This window comes from Eulemur rufifrons, chromosome 2 (genome assembly GCF_041146395.1).
Source record: "Eulemur rufifrons isolate Redbay chromosome 2, OSU_ERuf_1, whole genome shotgun sequence".
Classification (NCBI taxonomy): Eukaryota; Metazoa; Chordata; class Mammalia; order Primates; family Lemuridae; genus Eulemur; species Eulemur rufifrons.
The window spans coordinates 117,907,753-117,923,371 of record NC_090984.1 but is presented as its reverse complement, the minus strand read 5'-3'; the positions used below and the strand labels follow the sequence as shown (position 1 = coordinate 117,923,371).

Genomic DNA, 15,619 nt, shown 5'->3' with positions numbered 1-15,619 from the left:
TCTTACACTGATGTTTCCCTGCTAATACGTTTCTCATTATTTCATTTTTCCCTAAGGGCACGTAGGCAGATCTAAAGGAAAACCAACAGAGTGAAACTGTGGGAAAGTACCACATTATACACCAGGCGTGAAGGCCGGAGACACTCTTGCAGACTCGTGTGCGACCCGCAGCTGTATTCATCCAGGGACGGTACAAAGTGATCCATGAATGGTCCCCTTTATATAGGACAAGGTCACAACCTTGATGACAGTACAGGCGAGGTCTTGAGCACACACCCTCCTTCAGGTGCCCCTGCTTTCCTCATCTGGGAACCAAAACGGTTGACTTCTAACCTCCTCTACGATTGTAAATGCTCTTGGCTTAGACACAAAGGTTATCAGTAGGATGTAGTGTACAACTGATGTCATGCAAAACCTTTTTCTGAGAATAATCTGCTTTTCTTTTCCTTGGGGCCGTGAGGTCAGTGACGGGCGAACGGCAGTGTTCTAATCTGATGGGACAGTCCCCAGTGGGGGGACTTTCATTCCCTTTCCTTTGGGAATCCCAAAACCCCCGGGGGCGGGTGGGCAGCAGGTGTAGACCCTGCGGCAGAGAGGAGGACCCCATCCTGTTCTGGCCTTACCTCACCAAGGAGTCCACTTTGAGTTTTCTAGAGAGGAACTCGAGGAGACCAAACAGTCAACACGGAGCAAGCCTCTGGAGCGGCTCTGGGGAAAGGAGCTGTCCTCTGTCCTTCTTGCCCTTTTTATTAGAAAACACATCCTTCTTCCTACCTCTGCCACTATAAAGACGCGCTTCTAAACAGATGCTCTCTTTAAGTCCCTGGAGATGAATAAATGCTGCCAGGAGCCCAAGCCACACCGCGCTAGGACGGGCTTTCTTCCCAGGAGCCACTGTACAGCTCTCCCGGCTCCACCGTGCCCAGTCTCAGGATGAAAAAATGCACGGAAAGTCTCATAAGGACACCAAATACTGGAAGAATCTCTGTCACAATTTCAATTATTTTCTTTTTTAGGAAGGCCCCATTTTTTTTAAGAAATAAAATACTCATCAAATCCCATATCTTAGTGCACTGCTGACAGCTTCTCCCTATCTGACTGCAGCACAGCTTGCCAAGCACAAGGATCCAAAGATAGGCAGAAAGCCAGGCGTCATGGCACACGCCTGTAGTTCCAGCTACTCAGGAGGCTGAGGCAGGAGGAGCTTGAGCCCAGGAGTTTGAGGTTGCTGTGAGCTATGATGACGCCATGGCACTCTACCCAGGGCAACAAAGTGAGACTCTGTCTCAAAAAAAAAGGAAACTGAATGCCCCTCCTCACCCCCTCTTCATTTAAAAAAAAAAAAAAAAAATGAAAAAACAAAGATAGGCAGGAAGAGCCGCCTCTTCTGGACTCATCCATGCCTCCAACTTCCCCACCAGCCACCTCCACTTCCCTCCAGCCACACATGCCTTCAACTGGACTGCTGACTCAGGCTTCCCCTAGAGAAAGTGGAGCATAGCTTCAGGTCAATTCTTGTGGCAAATTTAATAGAAAAGCATTAATTAAAAAAAAAAAAAAACCAAAGGTCACACGCAGTCACTAAAAATTCTTACAGACATATTCACTTCAGAATTAACAACCCATGCACGCATGGGACCCCTGTGTTGGCAGTTTATTTTAAAAAAACAACACCCTAGTTATCACAGTTTCTTCTTTGCCCACCATTTTCCTTAACAGAAGAAGTTCCAAAAAATTGGGGGGATATATTCTCTTTGTAGACTGACACATTTGCAGAGGAGTCATGAATCCTAATGATTCAAAAGCTCCTACTTCAACTCCTGAATGAGGCAAAGAATAAATGACAACGTAAGAACAAATTTTGTGTACAGCAATATCATAATACAACATTGAATTATTACAGTGCACTGGTTGCAATCAAGTTCACAATAGAATATTCTTAGACCATACACCAGACAAACTAAATTCACCCAACTGCTTACAAACTGGAATAATCAGTGCAAACAGTTGTCTCAATAGTGAAAACCAAAATCGGTAAGGCTTTTCTGGCAGTGAGTCTCTGGCACGCACGGCCCCCTCTGCTCAGAGGACGCGGGCGCCCTCACTTTGAGTCTTGGTCTTTCTTTTCATCTAAAAGGGCGGAGTGGATCCCCAGCTTTTTCAGTTCTTCCACCAGGTCCCCATTCTGGTGCATCTGCAGAAGAATGTCACAGCCCCCCACAAACTCGCCGTTGAGGTACACTTGCGGGATGGTGGGCCAGTTGGAATAGTCTTTAATGCCTACGGGGAAAGAACATTTATTCAAGTGTTATTTCAGTGGTCAAAGCTGAACCTTTCATGGCAAAATATGACTTTTACCCACTCCTAGCAGAACACCCACTGTCCCTCCCTTGCTTCCCCAATTCTTGTAGAACACTGTTTGCTACTAAGAGCATGAGCTTTAGAGTCATACAGACCAGAGCTAAAACCTTAGCTCTTACAATTACAAACTTTAAGACTTCAGACAAGTTATGTGTCCTCCATCCTTTGTTTCCACCCTCATCTTACAAGGTTTTTGTGAGCATCAGGTAGGTAAAGCTCTTAGTGAAATCCCTGACACATCATCGACACTGGATTAATGGCGGAGAACCAGACTGGTTAACATAAATCACGTAAGATACACAAAGCCATAATTCTCCACACATCTGCCAGTCATGCTTTCAGTAAAGCTAAACCTGAAGAAATGTCACAACCAACTTCCCTTCCCAATGGACTACTTAACATGGATCCATTATGGTTAACTCACTGCCAAACCAGGCAATCCCACCCATGCGCTTCTCAAACTTGTCTAGGTTGGTGCATACTCCCAGTTACTTAGGCCCAAGACGTGGAGTTGTTAATTTTTTAATCTTTAATAGTTACTTTTACTCAGAGAAAAATCCCTGTCCTGTGGCTACGGACAGCCAGCTTCCATCCTACGCAGCTACCTTGATGGCTCTCTGTGGGGCAAGTGATTTGGCTCAACCCAAAGTGACAGACAAGTCTAAGGAAAGAACAGGCCAAGGCTCCTCAAGGTCCATGTCCCGGGCCTGGGGGTGAGACCTGCTCTGCTCTCAAGAGCTCACAGCAAACAAGAAACCAACCAGCGTGTATGTGATCAGTTCCATGTGCAAAAAAATTTGGCTTTGAGGACACAGAAGAGATGAGGCACGCTCTGTGACAGTGCAGCGTGCGACTGTTCTGTTCAATTCTGGGCCACAAGATGGTTATGACAAGACAGTAGGAAAGCAATGCGCCTTCAATCTTGAGACATAAACGATTACTCCTTTTTAACACACATTCCTTTCCATCACTTTTTTCCTACTTGTACGCTGAAATGAATGTACTTTCAAAAACATTAGGCTGATAGAAAGTCTGTGTTGGGCATGTTAAAAAACAGAGATGGTCAAAGGATGGCACTTAATTCCTAGAGTTACATATATGTGATTTTTCCATATTTATAAAGATAAATATTTTCAAGTGGCCCAAATAAGCATGAAGATAAACAAAACAGAAAAGCCAACAGATTCTTCAAGCAAAATACTATATTATACAAATTTAAAAATCAGTCAAATGCTGATATTTATGTAGACAAACTAAAAATACAAAAACTTGTTCCTGACGTCGCATCATTTATTATCAAACATTTATTTTCCAAATAAAATTACCAATTTGAGTTATATCAAAAATAACAGTCCCAAGATACAATGTATTTTTCTTTTAAAAGTTACGGCCTTCTAAAAAAAACAGTGACTTTGCTCTAAATGACAGCCCTGGAGAAAGCCCTTGAGCTTTATCTGTCTCCTCCAGACTTCACTTATTAACAAATGGTTACAATCTTACAGGCCACTCTGGGTGTTAGGGAACAAAATCAGATAGAGGTTTGGTGGTCACCAATAAAGGGTAAATTCCATTAAACACCAAAACATCTTTATAATACCAAATATCTAAATCTACTAAAATACCCTGATGAATTCAAGTTTTTCGTCATTCTGATGTTGGGTGCTAGGTAAACAAAAACAATTACTTAGCATATAAGTTGTGTGGTTTTGGTTAGTTTCAAACTCTCCTCAAATACAGTCTGTCAGAACGTACTTTTTACAATAATGCCAGTTACAAATCTTTTGCCTTTATGTTGACTGAGAGCAGGGTGTGGGAATTAAGAAATGCTTAAAGTAAACATGAGCTGCTTTTAATTCTCCTAAACTTTCTTAAATACCTTTTATACCAGTAAGCCACTTGTGTGCATATTTTTTTTTTCAGTTAGTAATATACCATGTGGGGTCGGGCGCGGTGGGTCACACCTGTAATCGTAGCCCTCTGGGAGGCCAAGGCAGGAGGATTGCTGGAGGTCAGGAGTTCGAGACCAGCCTGAGCAAGAGTGAGACCCCACCTCTATTAAAAATAGAAAGAAATTATCTGGACAACTAAAAATATATATAGAAAAAATTAGCTGGACATGGTGGCGCATGCCTGTAGTCCCAGCTACTCAGAAGGCTGAGGCAGAAGGATCGCTTAAGCCCAGGAGTTTGAGGTTGCTGTGAGCTAGGATGATGCCATGGCTCTCTAGCCCGGACAACAAAGTGAGATTCTGTCTAAAAAAAAAAAAAAAAAAAAAACCCATATACTATGTGAAGCTTTCCATGACAATCAATTTTTACTGATTTCTCTGGATGGGTGCCTATGATTTTTGAAACACATCAAAAATGAAAATAAATTTGCCACCTGAGGGCCACTCAAAACCACGTTTAATCCTAAAAGGTACAATTTTTTTTTAAGTAAAATCTTTGCTGAGTAAAAGAATGAATTGCTTTTCATCAATCATTTTTATAGTATCACATTCAATCAAAGCACTGGGCCTGTCTCATTCACTAGGCTTTACGCCGTGGCAGACCATCAGAGAAGGGCACCAGAACGCTTACCACCAAACAGGTGGGTTTCAGACCAGATGGGTTTCCGGAACATCCTGAACACTCAACACACATAGACATGTGCGAGTAAGACTAACCGCTTCCAAACCTCTCTGCCCAGGGCTGTCTTCCCTAATGACTTACGTTTCAAGAACTCAGAAGAACTCCACCTCAAGAGTGAATGGCAGCATTTTCTCAACAGTATCCAAGGTGCCCACTAACTGACAATTCATCAAAATTAAACTTACCTACTTCTTATATTTCTAGATTAACAGCTGATGTCAAGGCAAAACTTTAACATCCTTCTTAAAAACAATGCTATTTTCCATTTTTAGGAAATCTGACTTGAAGTTTAAATATTTAAGGAAATATCCAATTGCTTCCTATAGAGTGAAGTGAGAAACTTTTTATTTTTTTATTTTTAGAGATAGGGTCTCATTCTTTTGTCCAGCCTGGAGTACAGTGGTTCAATCATAGCTCACTGCAGCCTCGAACTCTTGGGCTCAAGTGATCCTCCTGCCTCAGCCTCCAGAGTAGCTGGAACTACAGGTGCACATCACTATGCCCGTATAATTTTTTTTATGTTTTGCAGACGGGGTTTTGCTATGTTGCCCAGGCTGGTCTCAAACTCCTGGCCTCAAGTGATCTTCCCACCTCAGAAGTGCTGGAATTACAGGCGTGAGCCCCCACGCCAGCTGAGAAACTTCTAATAATAAAAGACCACTTTTCGTAAGTTGAATATTAAAATGAATCCAGTGGTTAATTTCTCTTATATTTTAGTTTTTAAAAACTGTAATATGCAGTGGTAGTTCTTAAAAATATCACCTGAAATAACTCAGAATCAGAGAGTAACTCTTGAAAATTAGAAAATCATACCCCAAAATGGATTTTACTGGTAATCATATTTCATACGTGACAGTGATTCAATTTGGGACAGAAAATGTCGACTGCAAAAACAGAGTAACACTAGGAATTGGAATTAGGAGGAAGTCTTATGAAATTAGTCCATACACATCTACTGCTCTACCAAAAAAAAAAAAAAAAAAAAATTAATAATCCAAAGTATCAAGCCAGCAAGAATAGAGAAAATATACTTGAAAATTCCCTTCCAGAACTTTCAGAAGGTACCTTTCAAAATCCTTCACATTTCAGAGCACTGGACTTCGCTCCTGGTTTGGACAGTAAACCGTAAGAGCACCATAATCGTAGTTTCGTTTTTTCCTGGAAGTATTTCACTACAGGAGCTTCGCAGTCTGATGCAGATTAATTCCAACTCTGTCTCTTCCTTACTAGGCTCTGTGACCTTGGGCAAGTCACATCACCTCCAGGAGTCACATTTTCTTCATCTTCCCTAGAGAATGGCTTTAGGACTACATGAGATCATCTGAGCTGAAACCATGGAAACCTGAAGCACAGTTTGGCTTCCCAGAGTGGGCAAGGCACAGGCACATGGGTAAGCAGACCTGACTTGCTAGCCTACACAGGTAGCCTCAGATAAACCTATTAATTCCTTACCCTCAGTTTCCTCATCTGTAAAATGGGAGTAACACTTCTATGCCCCACAGATTTGTTATAAAGATGAAATGAGATATAATTGGCGAAATGAATTAAGCTCCTAGCATAGCGCCAGGTGCAATGTGAACATTTTCGCCATGTCAATGTCATCTACCACCCACCCTTCACAGGAATGCTTTTTTCAGAAAAATATGCAACCAAAAGAGCATATGGAAAGAATGCAGGAAAAATACCAATTGAGTATGCCATACGGGAATAAAAATACCATCTACAGAGCTGAGGGTTACTGAGCTTCCTACTCTTAAGTGTTTTACATAATTAATCTTGTTTAATCCTTACAAAAATCCCAGAAGGTAGGTATAAGTATCCCTGCTTTACAGATGAGAAACTAAGGCTCAGAGAAACTAAATAACTTACCCAAAGTCACAATGTTAGCATGTGGTGGAACCAGCATTTGCATCTAGGTTTCTAGAAGTACAAAAATCCACATGCTACCTGACTCCCTCAATAGAGGTAGTATCCACCCTGCGGCTACCATCTGTCTCTCCTAACCACGAGCTACACAAACACTGCACCTGTATCTGCAGTATATGGGACTGTTTTACATCTCTTAGATGTATATACACAAATACCATTATGCTATAATTACCTTTTTGCAACTTGTTTTTTGACTAAACATTGTATTTCTGAGATTTAGCCATGTTAAATATATTAGACCTAGTTCATTTTAAACATAATTTAGTTTTCCATCATATGACTAAACTACAGTTTATTCAGTTGGCTTATTCAGTCTGCCACTATTAATAATAGACCAAGATCCTGTCTTGTCAGTTTCTCATTATTGCAAGCAATGCTAAAATGAACATCTATATATATATATATATATATTATATATATATATATATATTGTGTGTGTGTGTGTATATATATATATATATATATATATATAAAATAACACACATATGCAGGAGTCAGTCTCTCTGAACCACAGGGTGACAAACTATGGGCTTCAGGCCAAATCCAGTCTATTTCCTGTTTCTGTAAATAAAGTTTTACTGGAACTCAGCCATGTTCATTCATATATGTATTGTCCATAATTGATTTCAGGCTCTAACAGCAGAGTTGATACAACAAAGACCACACAGCCCACAAAGCCTGATGTGCTTACTCTCCAGCCCCTACTCCCTTACCATCCTCTGCAGCTCCCCCCTCTAGACTATATACACCTAGGAGTGAAGCAGCTCAGTCTTAGGCTCTGTTCACCATGAACTTGACTGAGTACTGATCACACACAATTTGTTATCCAACTAATTCCCTGATACTGCAAAAGTTGAGCATATTTTCAAATGCTTAATAAACATTCAACAATAGGATAATTATTTATTCAATAAATATTTGAGGCCCCGTTCAATCAGACACTTGTTCCAGGTGCAAGAAATACAATGGTGATCTAAATCAGCAGAAATTTACGAGTGTTTACAATACTTTTTAAGATCAGGGAAGAGGCTTTTGCAATATGATAAGTAAAAGAAGCATTTATTTATTCATTAAAACATACATTGAAAGCTTGCTTTGCGCAAGCAGTACACAGGGCACCACAGGCAGTTGCGTAAGACCTGTCCCTTGCTGTCAGGAGGCAAAATATCATGTATAGACAAGCACAATCTCATTATGTGTTTTAAAAAATATTAGGAAGCAGATTCAAAGGTTAACAATACTTTATGTGGAATTACAGGTGATTTTCATTTTCTCCATATTTTCTGATGTTTTCCAAGTTTCTTCTTTGAGCATGTTATATAATTATATTTATATTTGAATATAAAGGATATTCTTTATTAAGACCAGGGTTAGGAAACAGTGCTGTCAGTCTACTGGAGCCTGATCTCTTTGTGGCTGTCTTCTGTGTGTGTTCCAGATAAAAAGGAGAGGAATAAGAAGGCCAGAGCCCATTGCTGCCTCACAGTCACCTTTGTTCCTTGGGTCACAGTCTCAAGACCTCTCTGTATCACACTCCTTGGAACCCAGGCCCTAGAACTAGGAAATAGTTCCCCAAACTTCCTCAGGCTTGGGCCCTTGTAAAGCTCGGCCCTCTCTGGAACCAGAAAAAAGAAAAGGCCAATTTTGCAGGAGCTCTGACCGTGTTACTAGCAGTGACCTTGGGTCTGGGCAAGGTACAAAGACATATGTTTGGCTGACAAAAGCAGCATCAGACAGGCTGTGAATCTCTCTTGGTAAACTCAAAGGTGCAGAGAGCAAAGAGATGAAGAGTCTTAGTACCCTAGCTAAAATAATCCCCATTATGGAAACACGCTTATTCTACCCTGCCCCAGTCTCACTGTATTAAGAACATAAGTTCAGAAGCCAGATGTATAAGCTGGAAGACAGAAATATAAATGCTATCAGCACACATTCTTACTTCTGCTCCTACTTTCAGTTTATTAGCTATATGTCAATATATCCCATCTCTGATTAAACTAAAGGGAAGAACATAAATTCACAAACCAAAGACCCTCAAAACTTTATAAGAAGCAAGACAACAACACAACTTTTTACTAACGCCATATTGGCAATGTATGGGGACATGTTGCAAGGCCCCAGTTAAAAGACCGCAAAACAGTTACTCTTATCTTTTAAGCGGAGAAGCTGCCTCTGAATGAAGACTACAGATCCCCCGTACATGATAAAACCCAGAGCCTAGCAACTGGTAGAATTCTAGGAAGACAAAAGGGTCATGAGAATAATACATGGTAATATTATATATACCTGGTAATGTTAATCTGCCTTCTCTACTCCTCCACTTAACAGGCCTCCTAGGTTCCACCCACCGAAACTATCGCCTACAGCAAATATAGGATCAGGTATCACCAAGAATTTTTAAGGATTAGATAACTTGGGAAAAAATACATTTGAAAGCCATAAGTGCTAATAATAAAATAGCTACCATTTATCTGGGTGCTTTCTGTATCAGGCAAGATAATAAGCACTTTCTATCATTTTGACTTTCTTCCTCACAAAAATTGTGCTAAGTTGGATCTCATTATCCTCATTTTATGGAAAAGGAAAATGCAGTTAAGTGACTTGTGTTTGCCAAAGAAGAGGATTCCAACCCAAAGCTTTTCCACAACACCAGCTTGTCTCATTAATGTAAGAAATGACTATGATTAGTAATCTCAAATGTAGAATACCAGTCCATTCTAACATAGAACCTGGTACCTCCTTTTAGCACATTGTGACTAAACAAGAGTAGTAGGCCAGGGACATGTGGGAGACTAAGTCATTTAAAGGCTCTAACTTGAATGCAGGGGTACCCTAAGCCAAAAGGACAAGGTACAACCTTTCCAGTTCTCTGCCAACCCTGACCAACCCTTGCCAAGGAGCAGGCCCATGTGCCTGGCCTCTTCCTCTTCCCCCACTCAGATAAAAATGGGAGAATGCAGGTAAGGTGTCTGGAAAAGATGCTAATTAGCTGTCAGGGTCTTCCCTCCTTGCCTGGGGCCAGTGAAAAGTCACAAGCCTTCCGTGGCTCCGAGATTGAGGGAGTGAGTTAGTCTCGGGCGCAGGAGTCATTGCTGCTGCTTCTTCCCACAAGTCTCTCGAAGTCCTAGCCCCCACACAGTCAACCCTGCGTTTGAGCACGTAAAAGCCAATGTCATCCCTTTTCCCCCAGAGCACTAGATCCCAACTAAGACCAGTCAACTGTAGCACCAACCCTTTCCTTGTAGCAATACAGAGGATGGTCCCTGACAGCCTGTGCCTTGAACCAAGAAAGGCCAGCCTCTGACCTCACTAGCCTCAGATAAAGGCAACCTCCGCCCCCTTCCCAACACCAACAGCATCAGTGCCTTATCCACGAAACAGGCCAATAGCTTCCAATCTCCTCAAAGTGTCCCCCAAAGTGCCTACCTTACAGTGGGCACTTATTATGAGTTCCCTCTTTGCCCCATTTCCCAGCCCTACAGAGCGGGGAGTGAGGCTGACGATCGCCTTCCTCGGACCCAGCCCAAGACAAATCACCCTGAAACGCCTATTTCAGCTCAAAGTAAGGATCAGTGAACCCCCAGAACTTACCCCACTGCCCAAGCTGGCAACAGTACCAAAGCCTCAGACCCTTAAGACTTAATTCAAGTCACCCCCGATTCAGATCTTCACCCCAGACTCTGATCCAGAATAGCGCTCCCCGGCCTGATCCCGTTGGAACCCCCAGATAGACCCTTATCGATAGAGCCCCAACCCCCAACCCGGCGTGGCCGAGCCCCTGACCTTCGGCCCGGTGCGGAGAAACCCCTCAGCCTCGCGCAGCTACCCTCCCGGTCCCGGGGGCGGTGGACCCCTGACAGGCACAGCGGCCTCCGCCGGCCATCCCCACCCCCCGCCGCCGGCAAGCCTGACCTTGTCGGAGCTCGGGGTCGTCCAGCACGTTGTAGGCCGCGTAGTCGCGGACGCCGTGCAGCCGCAGGATCTGCACCACGGCGTTGCTGAAGCCGCACTGGGGCTGCTCCGGCGTGCCCTTGAGGAAGACCACCACCTTGTCCTTTTTCACCAGCGCGTCCAGCTGCTCCGCCGAACCGCCGCCGCCCGCGCCCGAACCCGCCGTCCGCACGCCCGGACTCCGTAGGACGCCGCTGCCGCCACCCGCGCCGCGCCCCCAGCGGAGCAGAGCCGCCGCCGCTCGGCCGAGGGACCCGCTCATTCCCGAACGCTCGCCGGAGCCCTCGATCGACTCGGACCTCGGCTCGCAACCCCACTCCCTCCCAAGCCCGACTGCAGCCCGCCCCGCCCCCGGAAGCCCTGATTGGACCGCCTCCGGCCTGCTTTCCGTGATTGGGCAACACTGACCCGCAATTACTCAATTCTACCAATCCTGTTGCTCGTCCCGCCCGCCAGATGGGAGGTGGTCCTTATGCCTGAGCTGCATCCTAACGCCTTACAATTGGCTGCGAGCAACCGTTTTGTCAGTTGATTGGAGAAAGTGGATGTCTATCAGGGTCACGCTCGTAGGGCAACGAGAGGCAAAACCAAGGGGAAGACCACTTTCCTCCCGAGAGCCGACGGGGCCAGCTGGGATACTCCGGGACGCCTGAGAAAGGCGCTGGGCGGGGTCTCACCCGCTTCGCGGAACGCCGGGAAGGGGTCACGTCCAGATAAAGGTTCCGGTTCCGTGTCGGCAGCTGCTGGATTGCCATGGCAACCCGGTTGGCTGGCGCGTGATGTGAGCATCCCCGGAGGTGGTGGGAGTAGGGCAATCTGACGTCCCCCTCTGCCTGCCTAGGTGAGCGTCCCCGGTGCCCCCGGAGGGCCGCGGCCGAGTGCGGTCCGTCGTGACGGGGAGCGGGGGCCTGCCTGGGGCCTCCAGCGCCAGGGCTGTGATCTCGCTTCCAGAACCTTCCCTCGGCCCCTCCGTCCACGTGGGAGCTGAGGCTCTGGCCTGGCCCTGCGGCTCCAGCTCTGGCGCGCGATTCTCTCTCTAGAACAACTTCTCTTTTAAAGTCTTGTAAAGCGCTCGTGCCTGTGTGATTTCTTCTGGGTTTCGAGCCTCATTGGCCTCCCAGCCCATGGAAGCCCTTGGGCCAAGGGTCCGGAAAAGTTTGTTGAATGGGGAACTAAACAGTGACAAACGTTTCCGAAGCAGGTGCTGGGTGCTAGGCATTGTACCGGCACAGAATCTTCAGGGAGACCTAGTGCCCAAAGTTTGGAATCAGCGTGAGAAATAAGCAGATACAAACGAGTGTGGGAGTACAGAGGAGAGAAAGCAAGCTTCGGTAGGCCAGTTGCTTGCTCTCTTCTCCATTGTACTTGTTATTGTTTAACATATACTGTATTTACTCGCTTGTTTGTTGACTTCTCTCCCAGGCGCTCCACATTATTCACTGCTGTATCCTCAGTGCCTAGGACAGTGCTTGGAACGTGGTAGGTGCTCATATTGGTGGAAAGAATGGATTCAGGAGGGCAGGACTCAGTGGAACTGCTGTATAGTCTGTAGTCTTGGAGCCGCACAGGGTTGGCCCTACCCTGGAGCACACCAGACTTGCAGAAAAAGCATACCCCAGAGGAAGCTGAGGCATGCCTGCTCAAGAGCCAGCGGTTCCATGTGCAATTTTCCTCTGATAATTCTAAGGTACTGTTGCCACGGTGATAATGACTGTGCCATGTCATTATCTATTCACCAACAGTAAGAGAAGCTTGGCAGTCGAGATATTGTTTAGCAGATGAAGTGGTTTCTGTTGGACACTTTAAGTACTGCTACAAATCACTTTTAAAAACCTTGAATATTTTTTTAAATGTTGCTGGAGGTGACCAGCATTTGTACTTTGGGAGTGCTCACGTTTAAAATCAATTTCAGTGAGTGAGTCTTTCAAGTAATGGTTCGGCCTGAAACTTGAGCCTAGTAAACTAGTAATATAAACTTAGGACATTACCCAGAAGTGTTCCTTGGTGTCATATTTTCACACCCATCAATGTTTTTGGTGCTTGCTAATTTTCTAATGTGGGGCAGAAAATGGATCAGGTGCTTAAAGAATCTTTTTTTTTTTTCAGATTCATTGATTCCAGGTAAATCAGAGGAACAAGCATCATGAACAGAAATATATAGAAAATGCTGTTATGCTGAAGCATAACTTGTTTCAGAAGTCCAGCATCTGGTGCACTTAACAATAGAGCATCTATTAAATTCTGTCCAAAATGACGTTTTGTTCATGCTTATATTGTAATACGTTTTTTGTTTGTCTTTAAGTAAATATTGGTGATTTGTCTCTGAAAACCTAAGTTGTTTTTCGCTGTTGACCTTAATAATACACAGGCTAAAAGTAAATGGTATTTATACAGGAAAAGTCATTGCAATGGGAGAATGTGTGCCATAGTAAACTATGTTTGTATGCAGGGACATAAAAGAAGACAAGTTTTTGAAGGAAAAATGAGGATGATTACATAATAGTCTTGAGGTAATTATCCTTGGCTACAAGGATCAGTAATAAGGGTGACACCAGGCCAAGGTTGGAAAGGCAGTTGCTGGGTAGATGCCCTTGCAGGCATATTTTTTGTGTAAGGTTATGATGGCCTTTGTGCAAGTTTCCAGTTTTTGTGGAGTCTTCTGTGATCGATTTTGTTATCAGGGATTTATGCACGAGAGCCCTTCTCTTCATGGCGTTCCCAGGTCTATTTGTCAGGTTTTTCTTTTAATACAAGTGGCTCCGTTTTGATGCTGGCAGCTTTCACGTTGCCCACTCTAAACTGTCTAAATCTGCTTTTGTGTTGCCTGCAATAGGGAGCAAAATTTGCAAACTTGTATTCTGAGGATCTGAGACATAGAGCAGTAATGGGGAGTATCACATCCCTTACCTAATGTATAATATTGGCTTCAGAAGCACAGTTGTCTTTTTTAGTTGTTACATGTTTTATTAAGTTGAAAATACAACTGTCATTAAACATTAAGGGTAATCCTTGAGCAGGAAGAGTATAAAGCCTGTTTTTCAAAATTATAGTGGAGTTGCCATGTTATGTAGAGTATAAGAACATACAGCATATGAAATGCTAAGGATAGGAGAAAGCATGTTGGTGCTAGTTCAAGGAGCTGAGAGGGATGTCTTTGATAGCATGAACAAGAACAGGGAAGCAAATCATGTATCTAAAGTGAAGAAACTGAAACAATACATTTAAATTTTTAATAAAACCCAACCCAAAACACAGTGAAATGTTTATTGTATATGTTAAGCAGATTTTTTTTCCTGCTTTTGGTTTAATGCCATTCCTGGAGTATTAGCACCAAGCATCAATGATTTTAAGAAGCAAAGAAAACAGTATTTAAAATACTTCTTCCAAAGCATCAAACTTTTGTGTATAATTTGGCATTTTGGTTTTGAGATTTCTCTTTAGAAATCCTATAATGAAAACATGACAGAGTATACTTCTTAAATAAACAGTTGTCATTAATTTGCACCTATGCTCAAATATTTTTAAGTATTTGAACACATAAGTAAATGATCTATATCAGTTTGTGATCTCTGCCTGTGGACATTAATGGGGAGGTGGGGATGGGAAGTACACAGAAACTTACGAGAATCCTGGGATTTTGGTCACAAAATGCAATTAAATTCCAAACTAAATAATCATTCCATGTAAATGTGCTGACTCAGGCATCCTAAAAATGTTTTTCTTCCCTGTGCTTATTTATAGATAAGGAAGGCTTCACTATATTTGGTAAAACCCTTTCTACCCACTTGTCCCAAAGCAGATTCACCATTGAATCCAGAGTGAAAATGCACAAACCTGGGATAGGTTCTTCCATTGTCGGCCTCACATGAAGAACTAGCGTTGGATTATTGAGCCTGAGATCACACTTGACCTGAACGTTCAGCATGTCAGTGTTTCCATTCCTTTACGTTCCTACTCAGTGCTGCATTCTTGTTTATTCAGCAGTGACCACTTCTTAGAAAACGAGAGTGTATTTCTGTGTACAAGAGCATGTGATAGAGAAGTGTCTGTCAGGGCTGGCCAGAGAGTGTTCTGCAAATGTCATGTTAAGAGAAAAGTGGCTGCTTGGGTGGACAAGGGGCCGAGTCACCAAACATTCCTGAGCTAAAATAGTGTTTTGAACTCAGAGTTCCATCAATTTCAGCTGGAACCTGAAACCTTTCTCTGGTGCACTTAGTTATTATCCAGTAATTTTAGATCATCACTGCAGCCCTGGAATTAATTGGATTCCCTGATGATACCAAAAATAATATAATGTGTGAGAAAGCAAGGCAAAACCCAGCCCACCAAGAGAATTTTTCGAATCCCTAATGCAGAGATAGAAATGCCTTTTGGATTTTGACTGCCTCTCTCTGACAAGGCAGCTGGTTTATTAATACTTCCCTGGCCATGGGAGTGGCCTCAGCTTTGCTAATCGCTGGCGCCCACTTCTTGGAGACAGGCTAGAGGCAGGAAGGCAGGCCCTGCTCTCCTTGCCTGCCCTCAGAGTACTGGGTGAGTGAAGAGAAATGGTGTGCAGTAGATCAGGTTAGTTTAGTCTAGAATAGACCGTGGGAGATAGGTGATTATTTATGAAAAGCCCCGATGGTGTAACAGCCTGATTTGGTCCTGGGTTCCAGTCCTAAACATCACTAAATACTCTGGAGCTCTTTTTGACTTTCTTCAAATTTTTCCATACCACCTATTTTCCCCTTCGTGGATTTTTGAAA

At 43.5% G+C, this 15,619-nt stretch overlaps 1 protein-coding gene and 1 non-coding gene across 2 annotated transcripts; one reads left to right on the top strand and one right to left on the bottom strand.

Annotated features, from left to right (window-relative positions):
* Positions 1 to 1,508: 1,508 nt before the first annotated feature.
* On the bottom strand, positions 1,509 to 11,221 carry GLRX5 (glutaredoxin 5). The gene is made up of 2 exons (XM_069465271.1): positions 10,833 to 11,221; positions 1,509 to 2,280 (listed from the first exon to the last, which is right to left on the bottom strand). The coding sequence occupies exons 1-2, from the start codon at positions 11,131 to 11,133 to the stop codon at positions 2,102 to 2,104; spliced, it is 480 nt and encodes a 159-aa protein (XP_069321372.1). The 5' UTR covers positions 11,134 to 11,221; the 3' UTR covers positions 1,509 to 2,101.
* Positions 11,222 to 12,414: 1,193 nt separating this feature from the next.
* On the top strand, positions 12,415 to 12,691 carry LOC138381185 (small Cajal body-specific RNA 13). Its single transcript, XR_011233097.1, has one exon. It is a non-coding gene; the product is annotated as a small Cajal body-specific RNA 13 (non-coding RNA).
* The last annotated feature ends 2,928 nt before the right edge of the window (positions 12,692 to 15,619 follow it).